The sequence below is a fragment of the Gekko japonicus genome, unplaced genomic scaffold, assembly GCF_001447785.1.
Source record: "Gekko japonicus isolate JY-2015 unplaced genomic scaffold, Gekko_japonicus_V1.1 scaffold112, whole genome shotgun sequence".
Taxonomy (NCBI): domain Eukaryota; kingdom Metazoa; phylum Chordata; class Lepidosauria; order Squamata; family Gekkonidae; genus Gekko; species Gekko japonicus.
The window spans coordinates 112,240-130,076 of record NW_015166422.1 but is presented as its reverse complement, the minus strand read 5'-3'; the positions used below and the strand labels follow the sequence as shown (position 1 = coordinate 130,076).

General features: G+C 45.4%; 1 protein-coding gene across 2 annotated transcripts in view; it reads left to right on the top strand.

Annotated features, from left to right (window-relative positions):
* The window catches only part of SCMH1 (sex comb on midleg homolog 1 (Drosophila)), a 62,398-nt gene that overhangs the window by 18,475 nt on the left and 26,086 nt on the right, over nt 1-17,837 (top strand). For both annotated transcript variants that reach the window (XM_015411693.1, XM_015411692.1), the window contains exons 5-8: nt 4,039-4,109; nt 5,084-5,318; nt 8,621-8,709; nt 10,314-10,557. In XM_015411693.1, coding sequence (XP_015267179.1) covers nt 4,039-4,109; nt 5,084-5,318; nt 8,621-8,709; nt 10,314-10,557 — 639 coding nt within the window. The remainder of the gene's footprint in view (nt 1-4,038; nt 4,110-5,083; nt 5,319-8,620; nt 8,710-10,313; nt 10,558-17,837) is intronic.

The following is a 17,837-nucleotide window of genomic DNA, read 5'->3' as shown; positions in this document are numbered from 1 at the left end:
ATACTGACCGATCAAATTATTATTTATTTACTTCGTTTGTATCCTGCCTTCTTCCCCAATGGGGACCCAAAGTGGCTTACATCGTTCTCCTCTTCTCCCTTTTATCCTCACAAAAAAACTGTGAGGTAGATCGGGCTGAGAGTGTGTGACTGACCCAAGGTCACCCGGCAAGCTTCCATGGCAGAGTGGGGATTCAAACCTTGGTTTCCCAGATGCTAGTCTGACACTCTCTCCACTACATCACACTGGCTCTCCACTACATCACAATGACATGTAATGGTCATTGGTAGGAATGGGCATGAACCAAAGTTTGTGATGGGTCTACCGTCACAAACTTCCACACTTTTTAAGCAGTTCATGGCAGTATGTGAGTACAGCAGAAAGAGTGGTTTAAAGGGACTCTGAGTCCCTTTAAACTCCACTTTCTATTCCCTGCAAAAGCTGCAAAAACAGCTGAGCAGCAGAGAGCCTGGCTTTCTTGTGCAATCCCTTTAAAGTTTAAAGAGACTACTATAGAAAGCCCCCAAAACAGCTGAGCAGCGGCTCTCCCTTCCGCTCAGCTGTTTTCAGACTTTCTGCAAACCCTGTTTAAAAGGACTGTGGTCCATTTCAACGCAGTTTGTGGGGCCACAAACCAGTTTGGTTTTATGAACAAACCTTCCAGTTCACTTTGGTTCGTGGTTTGGCCACAAACTGCGTTTTTCCAGTTCATGCCCATCCCTAGTCATTGCAGCCCCTTGTGTGAAAGCATGGTGTTTATACAACCAGGTGGCACAAGGCTGTTTCATATATGCATGGATGTTGCTTTATGACTTGCAGCTGAGTATGTGACTAATGCCATTAAAAAGCATTGTGTTTGAGGTAAAGCAATACTTAAGCCCAGGCTGCAGTATTTGGTGCATGGCAGCTCGATTGTGTGTTAACATGAATTGTTGCAATGTACGCAGCATGTTTGAGCTGGTCAAAAGAGAAGTTTTCTCCTTGGAGCAGTCAAGTTATGGGACTTTGATGAACTGAAGAATCTCCAAGGGAGATCACTGTAAGGACTGGAACACTAACAGAGCAACTCCCAGATCTCAGAGAATCTCACTAGTCAAATTCTAGTTTATGCTCTGGCAAAAGGCCTATTTTTACATTTTAAAACTTGTGGCTAATAATGTGGACACAAACCAGCCATGGAGTTCATAGTTTGGTAGCTGGTATCATGGCTTGACTGCTGTTTGGGGTACTTACTTCACAAAGGGGCAACTTTCTGTTTAATCACTTAGGGTTTTGGCTGCTGTGGTGCCTCCGTCCAAGTTCTCTGTAACAATGTCTTCTTATTTGCTGGATTATGATTTAGAACGCAGGATCACACTGTCTCATGCAAGACTGTGACACTTCCTGCAGCTCATACAGCATTTGGGACTTCTAGGGTTATTTCCCCAAAAAGGAGTAGCAGAAAGAAGAGCAATGAATAGGGTGGGGGGGGGGGGGGAATCTGTGAAAAATGCCAGAACAGCCAGGCCTAAAGGCCAAACAACATTAGTTAAATGACTGTAGCAGCAATGGCAGCTCCTTTGGCCTGATCTGCCAGTATGCCGTCCCGACGAATTTAGGTTCTTGTTCCTTTATCTCTTCATCAGATATCAGCAGAAGGGAGAGTTTAATGTTAGCTGAAGGCCAGTGTGTCAATGAATAAGAATAATTTTAGAAAGAACCTCAAATCTGGTTGCTGTAGAGCAGTTTTAAAAATGAGTCAGATCCCACCTACAGGCATGGGGGGGGGCTGGGAATCGTTGGGAGAGTTATTTAATTTTTTGCAACACAAATAAAGGAAAATAAGGCACAACAAAGTGCTGTAGCTGAACCATTAGTTTCTCTTGCATAAGCAGCCTTTAAAGACCAGCTCCCCCTTACTTCTGGCCTGGGTCGCTCTTGAATTGGTGAGGAAGAGAACAAGGCAAATTGGTAGGACCTAAGACTGCCTTACTTCTCAGTAATCTGAGTGCATGACAGCTATTTAGGATTGCCACCTGCCTAGAGAAAAAAACATTCCTGTCCCTTTAGTAGAGTCTTAAGACTTTGGTGGGAAGGTAACAGCGTTCTGTGCGCCTTGGTGTTCAGTCATGCTGGCCACATGACCACGGAAACGTCTTTGGACAGCGCTGGCTCTTCGGCTTTGAAACGGACATGAGCACCGCAACCCTAGAGTCGGATTCGACTGGCTTTCGAGCAAGGGAACCTTTACCTTTTTAAGGGGGTGTTGTTTACCAGGTGATGTGATTTACCTTTGCACCATGAAAACTGAGCAGCTTGAATAGCCCAGCTTAGCCCCAGCTCATTAGAGCTCGGAAGCTAAGCAGGGTCTGCCGCGAATAGTCCTTGACTGAGAACCCACCAAAGAAGACGAGGGTTGCGACATGGAGGAAGGCAGTCCCGAAGCACCTCTATTCCTCTCTCACCTGGAATGCCCCATGGTTGAGGTCACCATGAGTTGATCCTTATTCTTCATGGAAACCTTTGGCTGCCCATTTCCGCGCCCGAAGGCTCTGTTAAAGGGACAGGACATCTTCCTCCAGTCCTGTCGGTGACACCACTGAATTTGTTGGGCTCTGGCTGAGAACCTGAAAATGTCAAATGAGAGCTGTTAATGCTTCTTCACTTCTGCTGCCTTTAGTGTTCTCCTAGTCACTGGGAAATAGAGGTCTCTCACTGTTTAAGTTGTGGAGAAGTTAATAAAGTACAGGCTTGTAGGAAGTGAGGTTTTCATTCTGATTACCCAGCAACCTAACAGGGTGCTCTAAAGCATGTTTTCTCAAAAATTAAGATGCATTCTCTTTATTTGTGTGGGGTATTTCCTCCCTGCCTCTCCAGAACAGACTGTCTGAGGCAGTTTGTAATAATATGAAAATGATGAAATCATAAAATCAAACATAATAAGTAACAAGCAACAATTAAAAATATGTTTCTACAACCCTGCAGGCCATCAGTCGTAAAAATGCCCACCATAAATCGAAATAACCCCGCTTAGCCAAAATCTTTTGTGGGACTTAAGTTCGTAGTTAAGTACGCTTAACAGTGCCATAAAGCAGAGTTAAACCCTTTTAAGTGCAAGTGCATTGAAGTTAATGGCCTTCTATGTTTCAGTAAGTTGTATATGTTAGCATTTGTAAATTTTCAAAATATAATAATACATAATAAATATGTCAAAATATATTAATATATTACTATATAATAAATAATATATATTAAAAAAGAAGTCAGAGATCTTAGAAAGGTGTAATTCTGCTAGCCCGCCTTCTTTTTTAGCTGTATTTTTTTTTTGGGGGGGTGTATTTGTCATATATATGGGTGTGTGCACCTAGAAGTCATGTTGATCTCTGGTGACTGACCCCTGCTGGGGACCTGCAGGATATTCAGAGAGGTGGCTGAATAAAACTTGCCCCCACCTCCTGCCTGCTGGCATTCCATGGGGGTCTCCCATCCAAGTACTTGCCGGAGTCAACCCTGCTTAGCTTCCAAGGTCTGACAAGATTGGGCTTGCCTGGGCCAGCCAGGTCAGGGCAGCCTGCCTTCTTTTTGAGTGGTGTTTAAAAAAACAAAAACAAACTGGTTTCATCTTTTTACCGCTGTGTATGCCCTGTCCAGCATTCTTTCACCAGTTGGGAGTTCCTAGGTAAAAGGGATCGCTAATATAAATACATTTGTTGTTCTAAAAATAGCTGTTTGGAGGCTACTGTTTGAGGGAAGGAATAGATTAAGGGTATCTTGCTTGGCTATTGGCCTTCAGATTATTTCTCTTTCTTCCCCCTCTGCTGTAGCTTTCTGTTGCATGCAGGAGACTTTATCAGCTACTGTAGTGGCTTTCTCCACCAGCACTGGGTATTGGTGGAGAGGGGCAGTCAGTATTGTGGGTGATGGGGTAAACAGCTGAATAGGAGCCAGTACAATCCACAGGCTTTCATTGGGATTCTAACAGAAGGTCGACCGTTTTCCAGAATCCTCAGAGCTTCTATTGAACTCAGTCTCTCTCCCCCCCCCCCCCCCCACCTACAGGTCACTTTGTCTGGGACAAATACTTGAAAGAGACATGTTCCATTCCAGCCCCTTCTCATTGCTTCAAGCAGGTAATGGGAACATTTTGTTTGTTTGTTTAAAAAAAGAGTTGGGATAAAGGGTCTCCTTTTGGTTAGGACGTGGACAAATGTGGAGTAGCCTCTTTCTCATTCTTTTGGGGGTGGGGGGAACAAAGGCCAAAAGCTGTGGAAACAGACATGGAATATGTGTAATACTTTCTAAACTCATGTAATCTTTACTGTTCAGTGTGAACTAACATGTGAAACTGTATTGTTCAGTACTTTGAAAACCACCAGAAGGAAATTGTATTTTTAGAGGAATTTTTTTGAAAAAACTTCTCTAAATTTATTGTGCAGCAATAAATTTTGTTATAATAATGTATCACCTGCCAGTGTGAACAGGGCTGCACACTTATATATATATATGTGTGTTGGGATTTGGTTCTGAATAAGTATGCATAGGAACAGACTGTAAGTGTCATAGTAGCCACAGAGAAAGTTGCTGAAGGCCCAGTTTTATTTATTTATACTCTGCCTTTCTCCTCAATGAGAACCCAAAGTGGCATATATCATTCCCTTGTCCTCCATTTTATCTTGTGGATAAAAGGACTTTGGGGTTAGCCACGGTGACCAAATGGAACCTCCATGTTCAGGGACAGTAAACCTCTGAATCCCAGTGCCAGGAGGCAACATCAAGGGAAGGCATCCTCTATGCCCTGTTGTTGGACCTCCAGAAGAACTGATTGGCCACTGTGTGAGACAGGCTGCTGAACTGGAGGGACCACTGATCTGATCCAGCAGGGCCCTTCTGTAAGCATTTTAGAGGCCAGTTAAAACTACCCTGAGAGGGCCATACTTGTATCCCTGATTAAGGATTCTCTGTCATTGTCAGTTGGGACATGGAGCTCTGAAGACCCTGTTGTCCTTAAGTTGCCAGGAGCAATTCGGGGAACAAAGGGGGTTGTGAGGGGAGGAAAGCATGTGATTCAGTTCCCAAGTCTGACAGCGATCCTGGTTCTCCTCAGTCCTACACCCCACCCACCAATGAATTCAAGATCAGCATGAAGCTCGAGGCCCAGGACCCCAGGAACACCACTTCCACTTGCATCGCCACTGTGGTGGGGCTGACGGGAGCCCGCCTGCGACTACGCCTGGATGGGAGTGACAATAAGAATGACTTCTGGCGCCTGGTGGACTCTGCGGAAATCCAGCCCATTGGGAACTGCGAGAAGGATGGAGGGATGCTGCAGCCCCCGCTGGGTGAATAGAAACTTCTGTTTTCCAAGGAGCATGTTTAGGTTGTGGGTTAAATCCCGAGGGAGGATGAGCTATTCCTTCTACTGCTCATGTTATACAAAAAGGGGCTTTGGAGTACTGGCAAATGTCAAGGAGGTGAAACAGAACAAAGCACTGTGCAGAAACGAGGTGTCTGTGTGTTAATCTGCTCATGTTCTGTGAAGCAGCGGTTCCCAACCATTTCAGAGTGGTGACCCACAAGTCCGAATTTACTTGGTACGGTGATGCACCCAGGGTCGACCCAAGGTTTTTTGGTGCCCTAGGCAAACTATGACCCTGGCACCCATCTAGTTCAGCATTCCTTTTTCTACAGTGGCTAACCAGATGTTTTTGAGAAACCAACAAACATCACACAAAGGGCATAGCTGCCCCCACTATGAACCCCAAGCAAGTTGCATTCCAGCATACACGGCCTTTTCCAGCCTTTGACCACTCTCCTCTTCTTCATTACCCCCTCTAATTCCCCTAAGAAACTCACTCAAGCGACCATCAGGACACGTTTTACTTGATCGATATGTATAAGCAGAGAAGACAAAATACCAACTAATGTATGACATGGAAGATACCGTTTCTAGGGTCGGAGCTTGGTTTCCAGAATACAAGACAGAGCCATGGAAAGGGCAGGGGCAGCCATTAGGGAGGGCTGGCCCGCAATCCACTTTTAGAGGCTTAGCAACTCACTTTAGGGTCCTGACCCGTGGGTTGGGGAACACTGCTGTGAATGATATTGGGACCCTTGGTGCCTTTTCTCTGTAGACCGTGCGTTCATCATGACCCCTTAACCCACTTTAGTAGTGACTTCTTCTGGCTTGACATATTCCCCCCTTGGGTAAGCATCGCCTTTTCTCCTTACCTGCTTTGGGTGAATTATTTTTTGCACTTTGCTGGTGGCAGAAAGCAGCATCCCTGACCTGTGGGAAATTAAATCTTGCTGTGGTAATGCTCTCAGGTTTGAAATGATAATGAACATCGCACACACACACACACACACACACACACCAAGACGATTTGAAATGATAATGAACATCGCACGCGCACACACACACACACACACACACACCGAGATGATTTGCTAGCTACAGGGGTCATTTCTCTCAAGGTCTGACAAAGCCAGGACTTTACATGAGAGAACTGGGATATAGTCACTCTGTGTACAAATATACATTGAGTTTAAGGTAGATGAGTCTGATCCGTGCCACATAGGTCAACTATGCCCTCATGTTTCTACTCTGTCCGGCCCACCAATAACTTGGTCACAACACACTCATCCATAAAAAGCGCCTTTTAAAGAAAATAATAGCCATCTTTCTTTGTTAGAAATGGGCAGGATTTCCAGTTTTAATTGGTTCAAATTTAGTTCCCAGCCGTGAGATGCTGTTACAGCTTTTCTCCTAGATGGTAAAGGAAAGGAATCCCTGCTCTTCACCTGAGCCAAGAAAGGAATTTCAGTGGTGCTTCTCCAGTCAGGTTTTCCTGTACCTTTCTGTTTAATGAGCCAAATAATCTCTGGCTACGAACTGGGGTCCACCAACTGCAGCTAGCCTTAATAGCCAGCTGTTACTTGTGATTACCTATGATGCTGCCTTTCCCTAAAGTTCCCCTGGTCTTTCACTTTGTGCGAAGGCTTCCAAGAGGCTCAAAGGTACTGAATAGATCTATTATAGCTGCTGGATTGTGTTTATGTTGCCAAGGTCTAAGAACCATCTTAAAATAATTCTTAGACTATTCTAAAAGTCCAGTTTTAGAATCATCTTGTCTCTTCTTACCAGTATCCTTTCTGGCTTTTTCCGCTAATACCTTCTGAAAGATATTTACTTATTTTATTTTCATTACTTATAGTCTGCCTTTCTCACATGGACTTTAGGCAGAGTTTACACAGAGTCAGTCAATACAATCAACAGGATAGCATATTCAGTAAACAATACAGTAGGATTAGGGTTTAGAAACAACCAGACGTCTAAAAAAAGCGAAGCATACGTATTAACACAACACATTAAATGATGCAAAATTCCATACTAGGATCCTAGTTTCAACAAGCTAGACACAGTAGTATAGACCACAGTCCCTAATAATTTTGATTAATAAATTTGATAAGTTTGGTCAGAAGAGCTGAGGCCAATACTTAGTAATCTATTTCTCCTAGTCACCTGTTGAGAATAGAGAGCTCTTTTTTAGAGTGTTTATGTTTAATGAGCTAGTTTTTATTGGGTAACCCAATCATCTGCTGGAAATAACCTTAGAAAGCGAGTTTTGCTGTTTTTTCTTAGCCACTAGAGGGCAGGAGATATAATCATGATGTAGCCTCGAAGCCAATCGCGAACCAGAATTAGAAGGGTAACCAGTAATCTTATGTGACCCATAAACTCTCTTGACTGCTTTTCTGAGCCTGTCAACATGGGGGGGGGGGGGATTGTTTCTGCAGGTATTCTGAAGGTAATTAATTCCTGAAAGTAAGTCCATGAAAGCTAGTAGAGTTGTTTTTATTTCATAACCAGTACACACATGCCGCATTAATGAAATGCCCTCATAAAACAAGAGGAAACTCCAGCTTTTTAAGCCCTTAACAAAGCAATACCATCCTCATTCTACTCAGAGGATGCCAGTTGGAGCTGCTGGTGAAACACCAGGTCCTACAACGCCAAGACCACGGCCATACAGCCCAGAAAATCTACAACTATCCATGTATCTTCCACCAAATTCACGGGACATTCTAGCATTACTGAGTGTTCGCAGCCTTTCAATTTCAGCTACCCATTTAAAATATTGCACTGCACTTTCTATTAGTAGCACATCCAAAGAATCAGGTGATAACAGGGCGTGGTGGTGGAAAGTGCTGTCAAGTTGCAGCTGACTTATGATGATCTTGTAGGGTTTTCAAGACGAGAAGTTCAGAGGTGGTTTGCCATTGCCTGCCTCTGCATAGAAATCCTGGACTTCCTTGGTGATCTCCCCTCCAAGTACTAACCAGAGCTGACCCTGCTTAGCTTCCAAGATTTGATGAGATTAATCCAGCCTGGGCGATCCACGTCAGGGTATAACAGGGCATAAACTGTGCTTTTTGAAAGAAAAATCACTCCAAAGCAGATCTCTATTTGTTTAATTTTTAGTGCATGGGTGTTTGAGAATTTACCTGGAAACCTCCATGTGTCTTGATGATAGAAATTGTATGGAGAGGATGCTGTTGTGTCCTGTTACTACCTTTATCGTTTCAATTTTTAGTATATGTGCTCCCCCCCCCCCCTTTCCTAATCTCTGTTTGTTTGCAGGGTTTCGGCTGAATGCTTCATCGTGGCCCATGTTTCTCCTGAAAACTCTGAACGGAGCAGAAATGGCTCCTGTTCGGATTTTCCATAAGGTACTTCAGTATGAAGCTTGTATTCATCCCTGTTTTAAATCCCATGTTGCTGAATTTAATGTGATGAGATTTTGGGTTATCTGTGTGCTTGTGGCTTAGTTTGTAACATGCGGCAGTTGGATTTCCCTGACCTGAGGTTGCCTCGGTCAGATGTCAGACGTAAGGGAACTTGTTTTCCAAGCATCCAGAATTCCAGTTCAGATTGGGACTGTGGTGTTTGGGGGGGGGGGGGCTTCAGTTTTTACCCCTGCACTGCGTTACTGACTCAAAATGTCCCCAGAGGGTACTGTTTGCCCAGATGGGGTGCAGTGCATGTAGCCCATCAGTCCTCCCAGTCATTCTGGGTGAGGAAAACAGTGGGGGAGGGGGGCTGAACCCCTTCTCCCCCCGTACCACATTCCAATCTGAACTGTGATTCCAAGGGCTTGGGAAACAAGTTTCCCCACACCTAACCTCTGACTGTCTCAAAGTCAGATCAAGGGAAACCAGGACCCCAGACATTGAAAAATCAAACCATGTTGTTTGGGCCTTAATTTCTGCGGAAAGTGCAGGATGACGACTTTGTTTTGTTAAAGGAAGATGAGTTAAAGGGGGCACTCTTCTGGTTCAGAGCACTCAGTTGAGTGTATGAGATATGAATGTAGAAGGCAACTTCCAATATTTCTGAAAGACCAGTGAATATTTGGGATGAAGTCCATAATTCTGATGAGAGCATGGCTTGAACGGTGCACAGTAACTTCATAGGTGTGTGTGTGAGAAAGGCTGGTGGGGGCACCTAAGCAGTATTTGCAGCCCAGGGAGGTGAGTCTCAGGTGTGCTTGGATCCAGGCAGGAGACAAAGCTCAGTCACGTTCCGGGCAAAGGCAGCATCAGAATTAGTCCATGACCATGAGGGTAGAGGGATAAGCAGTTGATGAGAAAGCAAGACTGGGGCTGACAAGCATGAGAAGGAGAGGTGAGCTGGTGCAGGGAGCCCCTTATGGCTCTCTGCGTCCCTCTTCAGATCTAACACTGCACTGTTGTAAATCTTGGATATTTTCTCATCTTAGCTAATGTAAAGTAAACACCTGGGAGAACACGGTGAATCCTTGCTGGGTTAGATCCAAACTAAATTTTCTGCCCATGGAAGGCACTGACATCAGCATTAACAAAACTTTCCTGCCTCCCGGTACAGTCCACTGATCTCCAGAAAATTGCTGTTCCTGGAGAATTGGGGACCCTCAAGAATGACATGAGGGGCAGATCAGGGGGAACAGGGGATGGCAGATGCCGCACTTTTCCCTTCCCTTATAGCAGAAGTCTTGGTCTGTATCCAACCCACTGACTGGAAGTCTGTCTCTGCTACTAAATGTTTATGTGTCCTCCATTCTGAGAAGACCCCAGGAACTGTTCTGCGCTTTCCTTAACCATATCAGCCAACTCTTAACCATGGTTAACATGATTTAGTGGCAGAAAGCTGGTTGCCATAACCAGGATCAGAAAGTTTCCTGAATAGAAAAGCAGCCTAGTCAGTTATGGGTTTGTTTCATTATTAGTCACCCTCTTGGTAGGTGCTTGAGGGCGTTTAGGGGGAGGTGTAACTCATGCCTTTCTTTCTCCTCTAGGAGCCCCCATCTCCATCCCAGAACTTCTTCAAGATAGGGATGAAACTGGAGGCTGTGGACAGGAAAAACCCACATTTTATCTGCCCAGCAACCATCGGTGAGGTGCGGGGCTCTGAGGTCCTTATCACTTTCGATGGCTGGAGGGGGGCCTTTGACTACTGGTGCCGCTACGACTCACGAGACATCTTTCCCGTGGGCTGGTGCTCGATGACTGGAGACAACCTGCAGCCGCCTGGGACAAAAGGTAAGAGTCACACCATCCTCCGTTGTGCCCCTGCATTCCCTCTGTCTCAGGCCATTTATTGCAACTTCACTGGTTTAAAAAGGAAGCTAATTTTGGGCAAAAGAGGACTCACTCGTTATCAGCCTGTTCCCTAGCAGCTCCTGCAACCACAGGTTTTCCTTGCCTGCTTTCATTGCACAGAATTGCTTTCTCGGCAATTACGTCAAAAGATAGAGATTTTTGGTTCTGTAGTTTGCTTTGGGCAGTGCTTTGTTGGTAGACTGAGAAGCCCATCTCTTTGAGCAACTTTCTCCCCTGCACCCTTTCCTTTTGGGTTGTGTGATGATCCAAACGCATGCTGGGGTCTAGATTCCTTCCAACACAGTCAAGACTGTATTGTGCTGGGAGCTGGGGTACACAGACTTTGGCCTGGCTTCATGGCCAGCTGTTACTTGTGCTCACCCCTCCCTTAAGAGGCGTGAGGTATGTCGTGTTGCGCTGAACTTCGGGGTAGGCAGAAACAATATAAGTTCTGTGGAGAAAGGGAGTGTCCAGTCACATACTGAGAGAGTTCATGATTATGTGGGATTTTACAGCACTGTCCCGCCACAATTTGTCGCTTGGACATTGCCATCTGTACAGACCCCACCAATCCCCCTGCCTGAGATCAGCACAGGGACCCACTCAGTCCCCAGATGCCTGGTGCTTACCAGCCTTTTTGGCCCATTTGCCTCTCACATTCAAGAAGAGCGCCCTTTTATTCAGAGACTGGCAGCCTTTCAAGCAACATGTGCTGAGCCTCGTATGCTGATGGGCTCCCTGCTGATAGTGAAAATTCTTCTGGGTTAGGAGCCTTGGCTCAGGCGTAGATTATCTTGCATTACATGCTGAAGCTTCCAAGCTCTATGCCCAGCAACTCCAGTTAAAAGACTATCAAGTAGTAGGTGCTGTGAAAGACCTTAACTTGAGATCTTGGCGAGTCACTGCCATGCAGAGTAGACAAGACTGACCATGATAAGACCAATGGTACTAGGCAGCTTCATTTGTTCTTGTGCGTTTTATATGAATTCAGAGGCTTGTCCGGTGTCATGAGTGGGATGCTTCAGTTGTTCTTTTTGTCCCTGAATTTTTGACACTGACATTTCCTGTACCAGTGGAGTCCTGTGTGCAAGAGAAGGGTTACGTCGCTGTCTCTGACCTGCTATTCTTTGAATACTTTTATCTGATAGAGAGAATGCTCTTCAGTCAATATTCATGTAACATAACTCTGAAAATACCTTGGCTAGAAAGCAAGGCGTCTATATGCTGTTGATTTATTTAATTATTTGGATGGATTTCTAGTCCCCATCCCAAGAATCTTTTTAGCAACAAAATCTCTGGAACTCTTTTGCCCCTTTAGCAATAGAGGGAGCAGAGAATTGGCTTGTCTGTCTTTTGCTTGGAGGACCCACCAGCTTCAGATATGTAGAACATGGCAAGTGCAATGTTTAAGAGAACTCTGACGTCCACAGCCAGTTTCGAGGCACTTTGGGACCTCAGTGAGAAATGACAGAAAGCTCTTCATATTTTTGGTGAATCTGAAGAATAAACATCTGGCAAAGCCCGTAGCTTCATTGTGTCTTTTGGGCACCTATTAACATTCAGCAAGGTACTTAACAAGTCTTACCCAACATTTATGCAAATATCAAGAACTACCAGGTGCCCTTGACAAACAGTCCAGTCATACCTGCTGTTCTCTCCTGGTCTACAGCTAGTTTTGTGAAATGGTTGTTGTTGTTTTTAGAAAGGTGACAGGTGAAGCCCACAATTGCTGTCCTCCGAAGGAATAACTAGCTGAGTTTTCAAGTTGCAACTGCCGGTCCCTCCACCTCTTTCTTTCACTTCTGGGTTAGCATCTCAGGGATCAGATGGTGGGACTCCTTCAAGGAGCTGCATTTTATTTATTTACATTATTTATGTCCCCCTTTATCACCAGGTCTGAAGGCAGATTACACAGAATGAGTCAGTACAGTAAACAAGATGGGGCATTCACTAGCCAGTGCAATAGGATTTGAGATGTAGAACCAACCAGAAGTCTGAAAAAACAGAACTGAAGCAAAGCTTAAATGCTAACAAGATACAATAAATGATGCAAAATTACACAGTAGGATCCAGGCCATGGCAATCTATACATAGTAGTATAGACCACAGTCCCCAATAATTTATCCAACTAACTTTGTGAAGCCTTTTGTACAGAGCTATCTTTTTGCCTGCATAGAAGTGGTCTCTTGAATATTCCAGTTTTGCACAGTTTGCAAAATTGTTTTGCTGATCATCTCCTCCCCCACCACCACTCCTGAGCAAACGCACTCTGTGCTTCAGATGCATAATACTTTTAATGAAAAGTTTCTGTTTGTTTTGTTTCTCTTTCTGATCTACATCCTTGTCTTTGGCCATAGGAGATGGCACCATTTTTTGGTTTCACGTAGATCACAGTTGTTGTTGTTGTTGTGTAGTATGACATTGTGTGTAGTATAGCCAGGAGATCCTAAGATTGTCTGGCACTCAGAAGTTCTAACTCTTATTGTTAAGCACCACTAGGTGGTCAGCTAGACTTGTTTTTAAGGCTAGACGTTTCACAGGTGGGTTGCCATTGCCTGCCTCTGCATCACGCCCCTTGTATTCCTTGGAGATTGCCCATCCAAATACTAGACAAGGCTGACCCTGCTTATCTTCAGAGATCTGACAAGATTGGGCTAGCCTGGGCTATCGATAGTCATGGATGGAGGGAACATAAGGCTGAAGCTTACCTTCCGGGTCCAGTGCTTTCTGTTGCTACGGTTGCTGACTCCGGCTTGGGAAGTTTCTGGAATTTTAGGGGTGGTGCTTGGGGAGGGTGGAGTTTGCGGTGTGGAGGCAGGGAAGTGATGCATGAATCCACCCACAGAAGCTACTGTTTCCTCCAGGGGAACTGATCTCTGTAGTCTGGAGATCGGTTGTATTTTCAGAAGAACTCCAGGCCCCACCTGGAAGTTGACAACCCAAACTGTTGCCCCAGTCAAGTCTTAATACAAAGGGATGGAGTACGAGAGGAAGGGATGTGCAAATGAGGGGGAAATGGCATAATTAGCCAAAGCAACAGGATGAACAATGGGATTCTCTTGCTGTTTCCCCGCTAGACTGTTAAATTGCTAAGAATTACTGATAGGTGTCAATATTCACTGCTGTTGCTTCCACACAGCAGTGATTCTCCATGGAGCTTTCATGGCCACAGCAAATGCAGAGGTGTTCATGGTGACAGTGGAGTGTTCACATAATGGGTTTCCCTGCACTTAGCTTAACTCAGCAGCAGCACCTGAGGGTCTTTCCAGGGTTTGTTCTTTAAATCTTAATAGAGGTATCACTGTAACATTGGTAACTGAAATATTTCTGTAGCCTAACGCTATATTGATACTTAAGTCAGCAACGAAAAAGCCTGGAAAAGCTCTTTGGTGGCAGCGGGGGAGTCACAAGGCGGGGGGAAGGAAAATGTCACCAATATGGTCAGTATTGCTGCATCCATACAGTATGCAGACACCCTTTGACTGTGATCTTTCCCAAGAGATTATGTCAAGCCAGGTTCAGGAAAGATTAGAGCAGGGGTGTCAAACATAAGGCCCGGGGGCCAGAACTGGCACGTCCAGGGCTCTTATCCGGCCCTCAAGCAACTGGTACGTATGGAAATGTAAGGTACTCCCCCTTTTATGGTAACCCTTGGAAAAAATGAGTCTTGCATATAATTAAGTACATTTATTGGGGCTTTTGTGGGTTCCATAGTAAATCAGTTGCTTTCATTGCTAGGAATCAATCACTTTTTAAATATTTTGAGTAAAAAATAATATTGTTAATTGGGTTTGCCTGTGTCCTTTGCCTGTGTCAAACTGGAGAGCCAGTTTGGTGTAGTGGTTAAGTGCGCGGACTCTAATCTGGGGGAACTGGGTTTGGTTCCCCACTCCTCCACTTGCACCTGCTGGATGACCTTGGGCAAGCCATAGTTCTGGCACAGCTGTTCTTGAAAAAGAGCAGTCTCTGTCACGAGCTCTCTCAGCCCCACCGACCTCACAGGGTGTCTGTTGTGGGGAGGGGAAGGGAAAGGAGTTTGTAAGCTGCTCTGAGACTCCTTTGGGTAGTGAAGGGTGGGGTATAAATCCAATCTCTTCTTCTTCTTCTCTTCTTTATAAAGTTTATATCTCTGGTACCTGGCATTACATTTTTTGGCACACATGGCCTGGCCCAACAAAGTGACATTTATGTCAGATCCGGCCCTCATAACAAATAAGTTTGACACCTCTGGATTAGAGTGAAGGGGCGGGGGGACTTGGATAGTGGCGGTTATGGCTCAGTGTTGTGGGTTCTCAAAACCAAACCACTCCCGTTTGAATGCCAGATCAGAGCACATTGTCCATGTGGAAGCATCTGGAGCTTTTGGCAGTTGACAAAAACATGCATTACCGGTCTTCAAGCTTCTCTCCTTACATTTAGGTTCAACTTTACAATAAGCTCTCCTGGAGTGGGAAGTTCCCTTTCATACCCACAGCCAGTGCTTTTTTAGTGAAAGCACTCACTGATAATGAGTACTGGCACCTTTGGGGGGGGGGCTCTCCCAAGTCCTGATTGGGGGGAACGGGTGGAAATCAGCACAACCTTATATATGGAGCACTGGAACCCCTGGTTTGTGTTTTTAAAACAACAGAAGAGATGTGCACGGCCGAGCGGCAGCACCCAAAGAGTTAACTGTGTTAACTTTAGACAGTCTGTGAGCCAGAGGCAGTCCCCTACTTTATCGAGCGATCTGGAATGTAAAGGAGTGGAGTTTCTCTCCCTTGGCTCCATCCCAGCTGGCGAGAATTCACTGAGGGCCTGCCAAGCAATTGGGACATAAGAAAGGATGCTTCTCTTCCCGCCCCCTCCCCCCGCCCCAATCCTGTGCCAAGGGCAATGAATGTTACCGTGGGTGCAGCAGAGATCATAACTGCAGACACTTGCCCCAGTTTCTTTTGTTCCTGTTAATGCAGTCAAGACTGTTCAAGACAACTCGCTTGGCAGGCAAGCAAAAGTTAATTTTTTCCCTTAAGTTACCATGGAGATGTTTTAAGTGGCACGCATCCATTCTTCTTGTACTTGTTGGCCGTTATTCCCAACAATTCTGTGCAGATTATTAAGGACCCCAGCAAGCTTTACTTCATTTGGCCAGGAGGGAGTGAAAATTCAGCTTCGGGTGTCCACAGGGGATTCAGGAATCCCTAGAAGAGGACCCGCAATCAAGCGCGGGTGATAAGAGTGCCTCCAGTTTGGACCGTTAGGTGGAAATAACCCCCAGTGGCTCTGAGTTTCCTCTTAAGAACGCAAAGGTAATAGGGTTTTGTTGTTGTTGTTGTTGTTCTCTTTAGTTGTGTCTCCAGTGTGGTATAGTGGTTCAGTGTGGTTGACTCTAATCTGAAGAATCAGGTTTGATTCCCCACTCCTCCACAGGAAGCCTGCTGGGTGACCTCGGGCCAGTCACAGTTCTCTAAGAACTCTTTCAGCCCCACCTACCTCACAAGGTGCCTCTTGTGGGGAGAGGAAGGGAAGCCAATTGTAAGCCGCATTGAGATTCCTTAGGGTAGAGGAAAGCAGGGTATAAATACCTTCTCCTCTTCTTCCCCTTCTTCTCTAATGCTCACAGTTTTCTTCCTTTTTCAGAGAGGAGGTGGTATCTTTGGAGCCTGACTTTCTTATGGCAAGGCAGAGGAATATTTTGTTTAGGGGGGAAAACATGGTTCTTATTGCAGAGAGTAGGTAGTAAACTGTGAAGACCAAGAAATTTGCTTGCTGTTTTAAAAAAACAAATGGGAATTCTTTAATCAGGCAGGTCTCCAAATCATGTGGGAAAGCTGTGTTGAGTCAGGTCATTCTTTACTCTTCCCCCCTCTGGCTACTTCAGCCAATTATGTCCTTGAACAATTGTTAGAATTACAGAGGCAGCATCTGCACACATCCAGGAATGTTCTGTGTAGCAGTCTTCTCCTCTCTGGAAACAACAGAGTCTAAGAGCTGGGGATGCCTCTCGCTTCAAGGTTACGGGCTGGAAACGAACCAGCCAGACTCTTGGATCTCGCACAGCATGGATTTCAGTACTTGGCACTAATTGCCATTCTCCTCCAGTGCGCTGAAGGGCGGAAGAAGCGTTTCACCCTTTGCCTCCTTAGATCTGCAGGGAAAGTGGAGGGAAAAGGGGAGTGTGAGATCTTGTTAACAAATGATGCAAAGGAAGCAAATTTTAGAGCTGTGACCCCGCAAGCCTCCGAAAAATGTAACAGGCAGCCAGCACTTAGGACTGCGATGCTGAAGAGAAACTGTGAGAATAACCAGAGGTCAGACGGCTCGTGTTTGTTGAAAAGCCTGCTGCGAAGCACAATTACTTGTGGGTATTTTTATCCCTACGGCCCTTGTCCGACCCCATAAAACGATCCTGCCAGAAACTCTCTGCTGTGGACCCCATTTCTTTTACATCATGGTTCTGTGGATTTTTGTTGTCCTCTACCCTGGTACTTATGAATTGCGGAACATCAAAATACTCCACGCAGTCCTTACTCACAACACAGTGCTTGTATCCCTCTGCAGTGTCCAAGCATGTGAAATGCCCTGAAATGAGTAGGAATTTGCAACACTCTTTTGTGGGCAAGAAATCGTTAGTTGCCAGGTGCTGTGTGTGTGGAGAGGAAGAGAACAACTTACATTTATTGAAGTATTTTTGGCTCCAGTTGAGTTGGAAGCAGGGAGTGCTTAACAGATAGGACGTTCACCTTTGCCACCTGCTGAATGGAGCTTTGTGATTTTAGCGCCCTCGCTTTAACTGGGGGAAGAGGCTGGAGCGTTAGGGCAGATCAGTGCTGCGCTGTCTCCTTCAGGCCCCAGCCGTGGTTCGTGAAGGGCAAAAGGAGCAGTAATGGGGAATGCAGAGCCTGGAGCTGTGTAACGGACAGGGCAGCCATCTGACCAAGCAGGGCTCGCCCTCCTGGGGGAAACCAAACAAACAGGGAGGCAGCAGGCCCGTGGAACTGAGCGTGATGTGGGCCACTATTTCCTACCCTGCTGTGAGTGGGGAACATACCATTTCCTTGAAACAAGTAAAAAATAATGTTGTGCCCAATCTTACCTGTGGGAATAATCATACATGTATTGGGCTGTAGATTACACCAGAGATTCTGCATGGAATATATAGAGCGTTAAAATTAGTGTGTGTAAGATTGAAATTGCCTCATGTGCCTCCATTTTGGCCGCATTTTTTAAAATGAGCATGT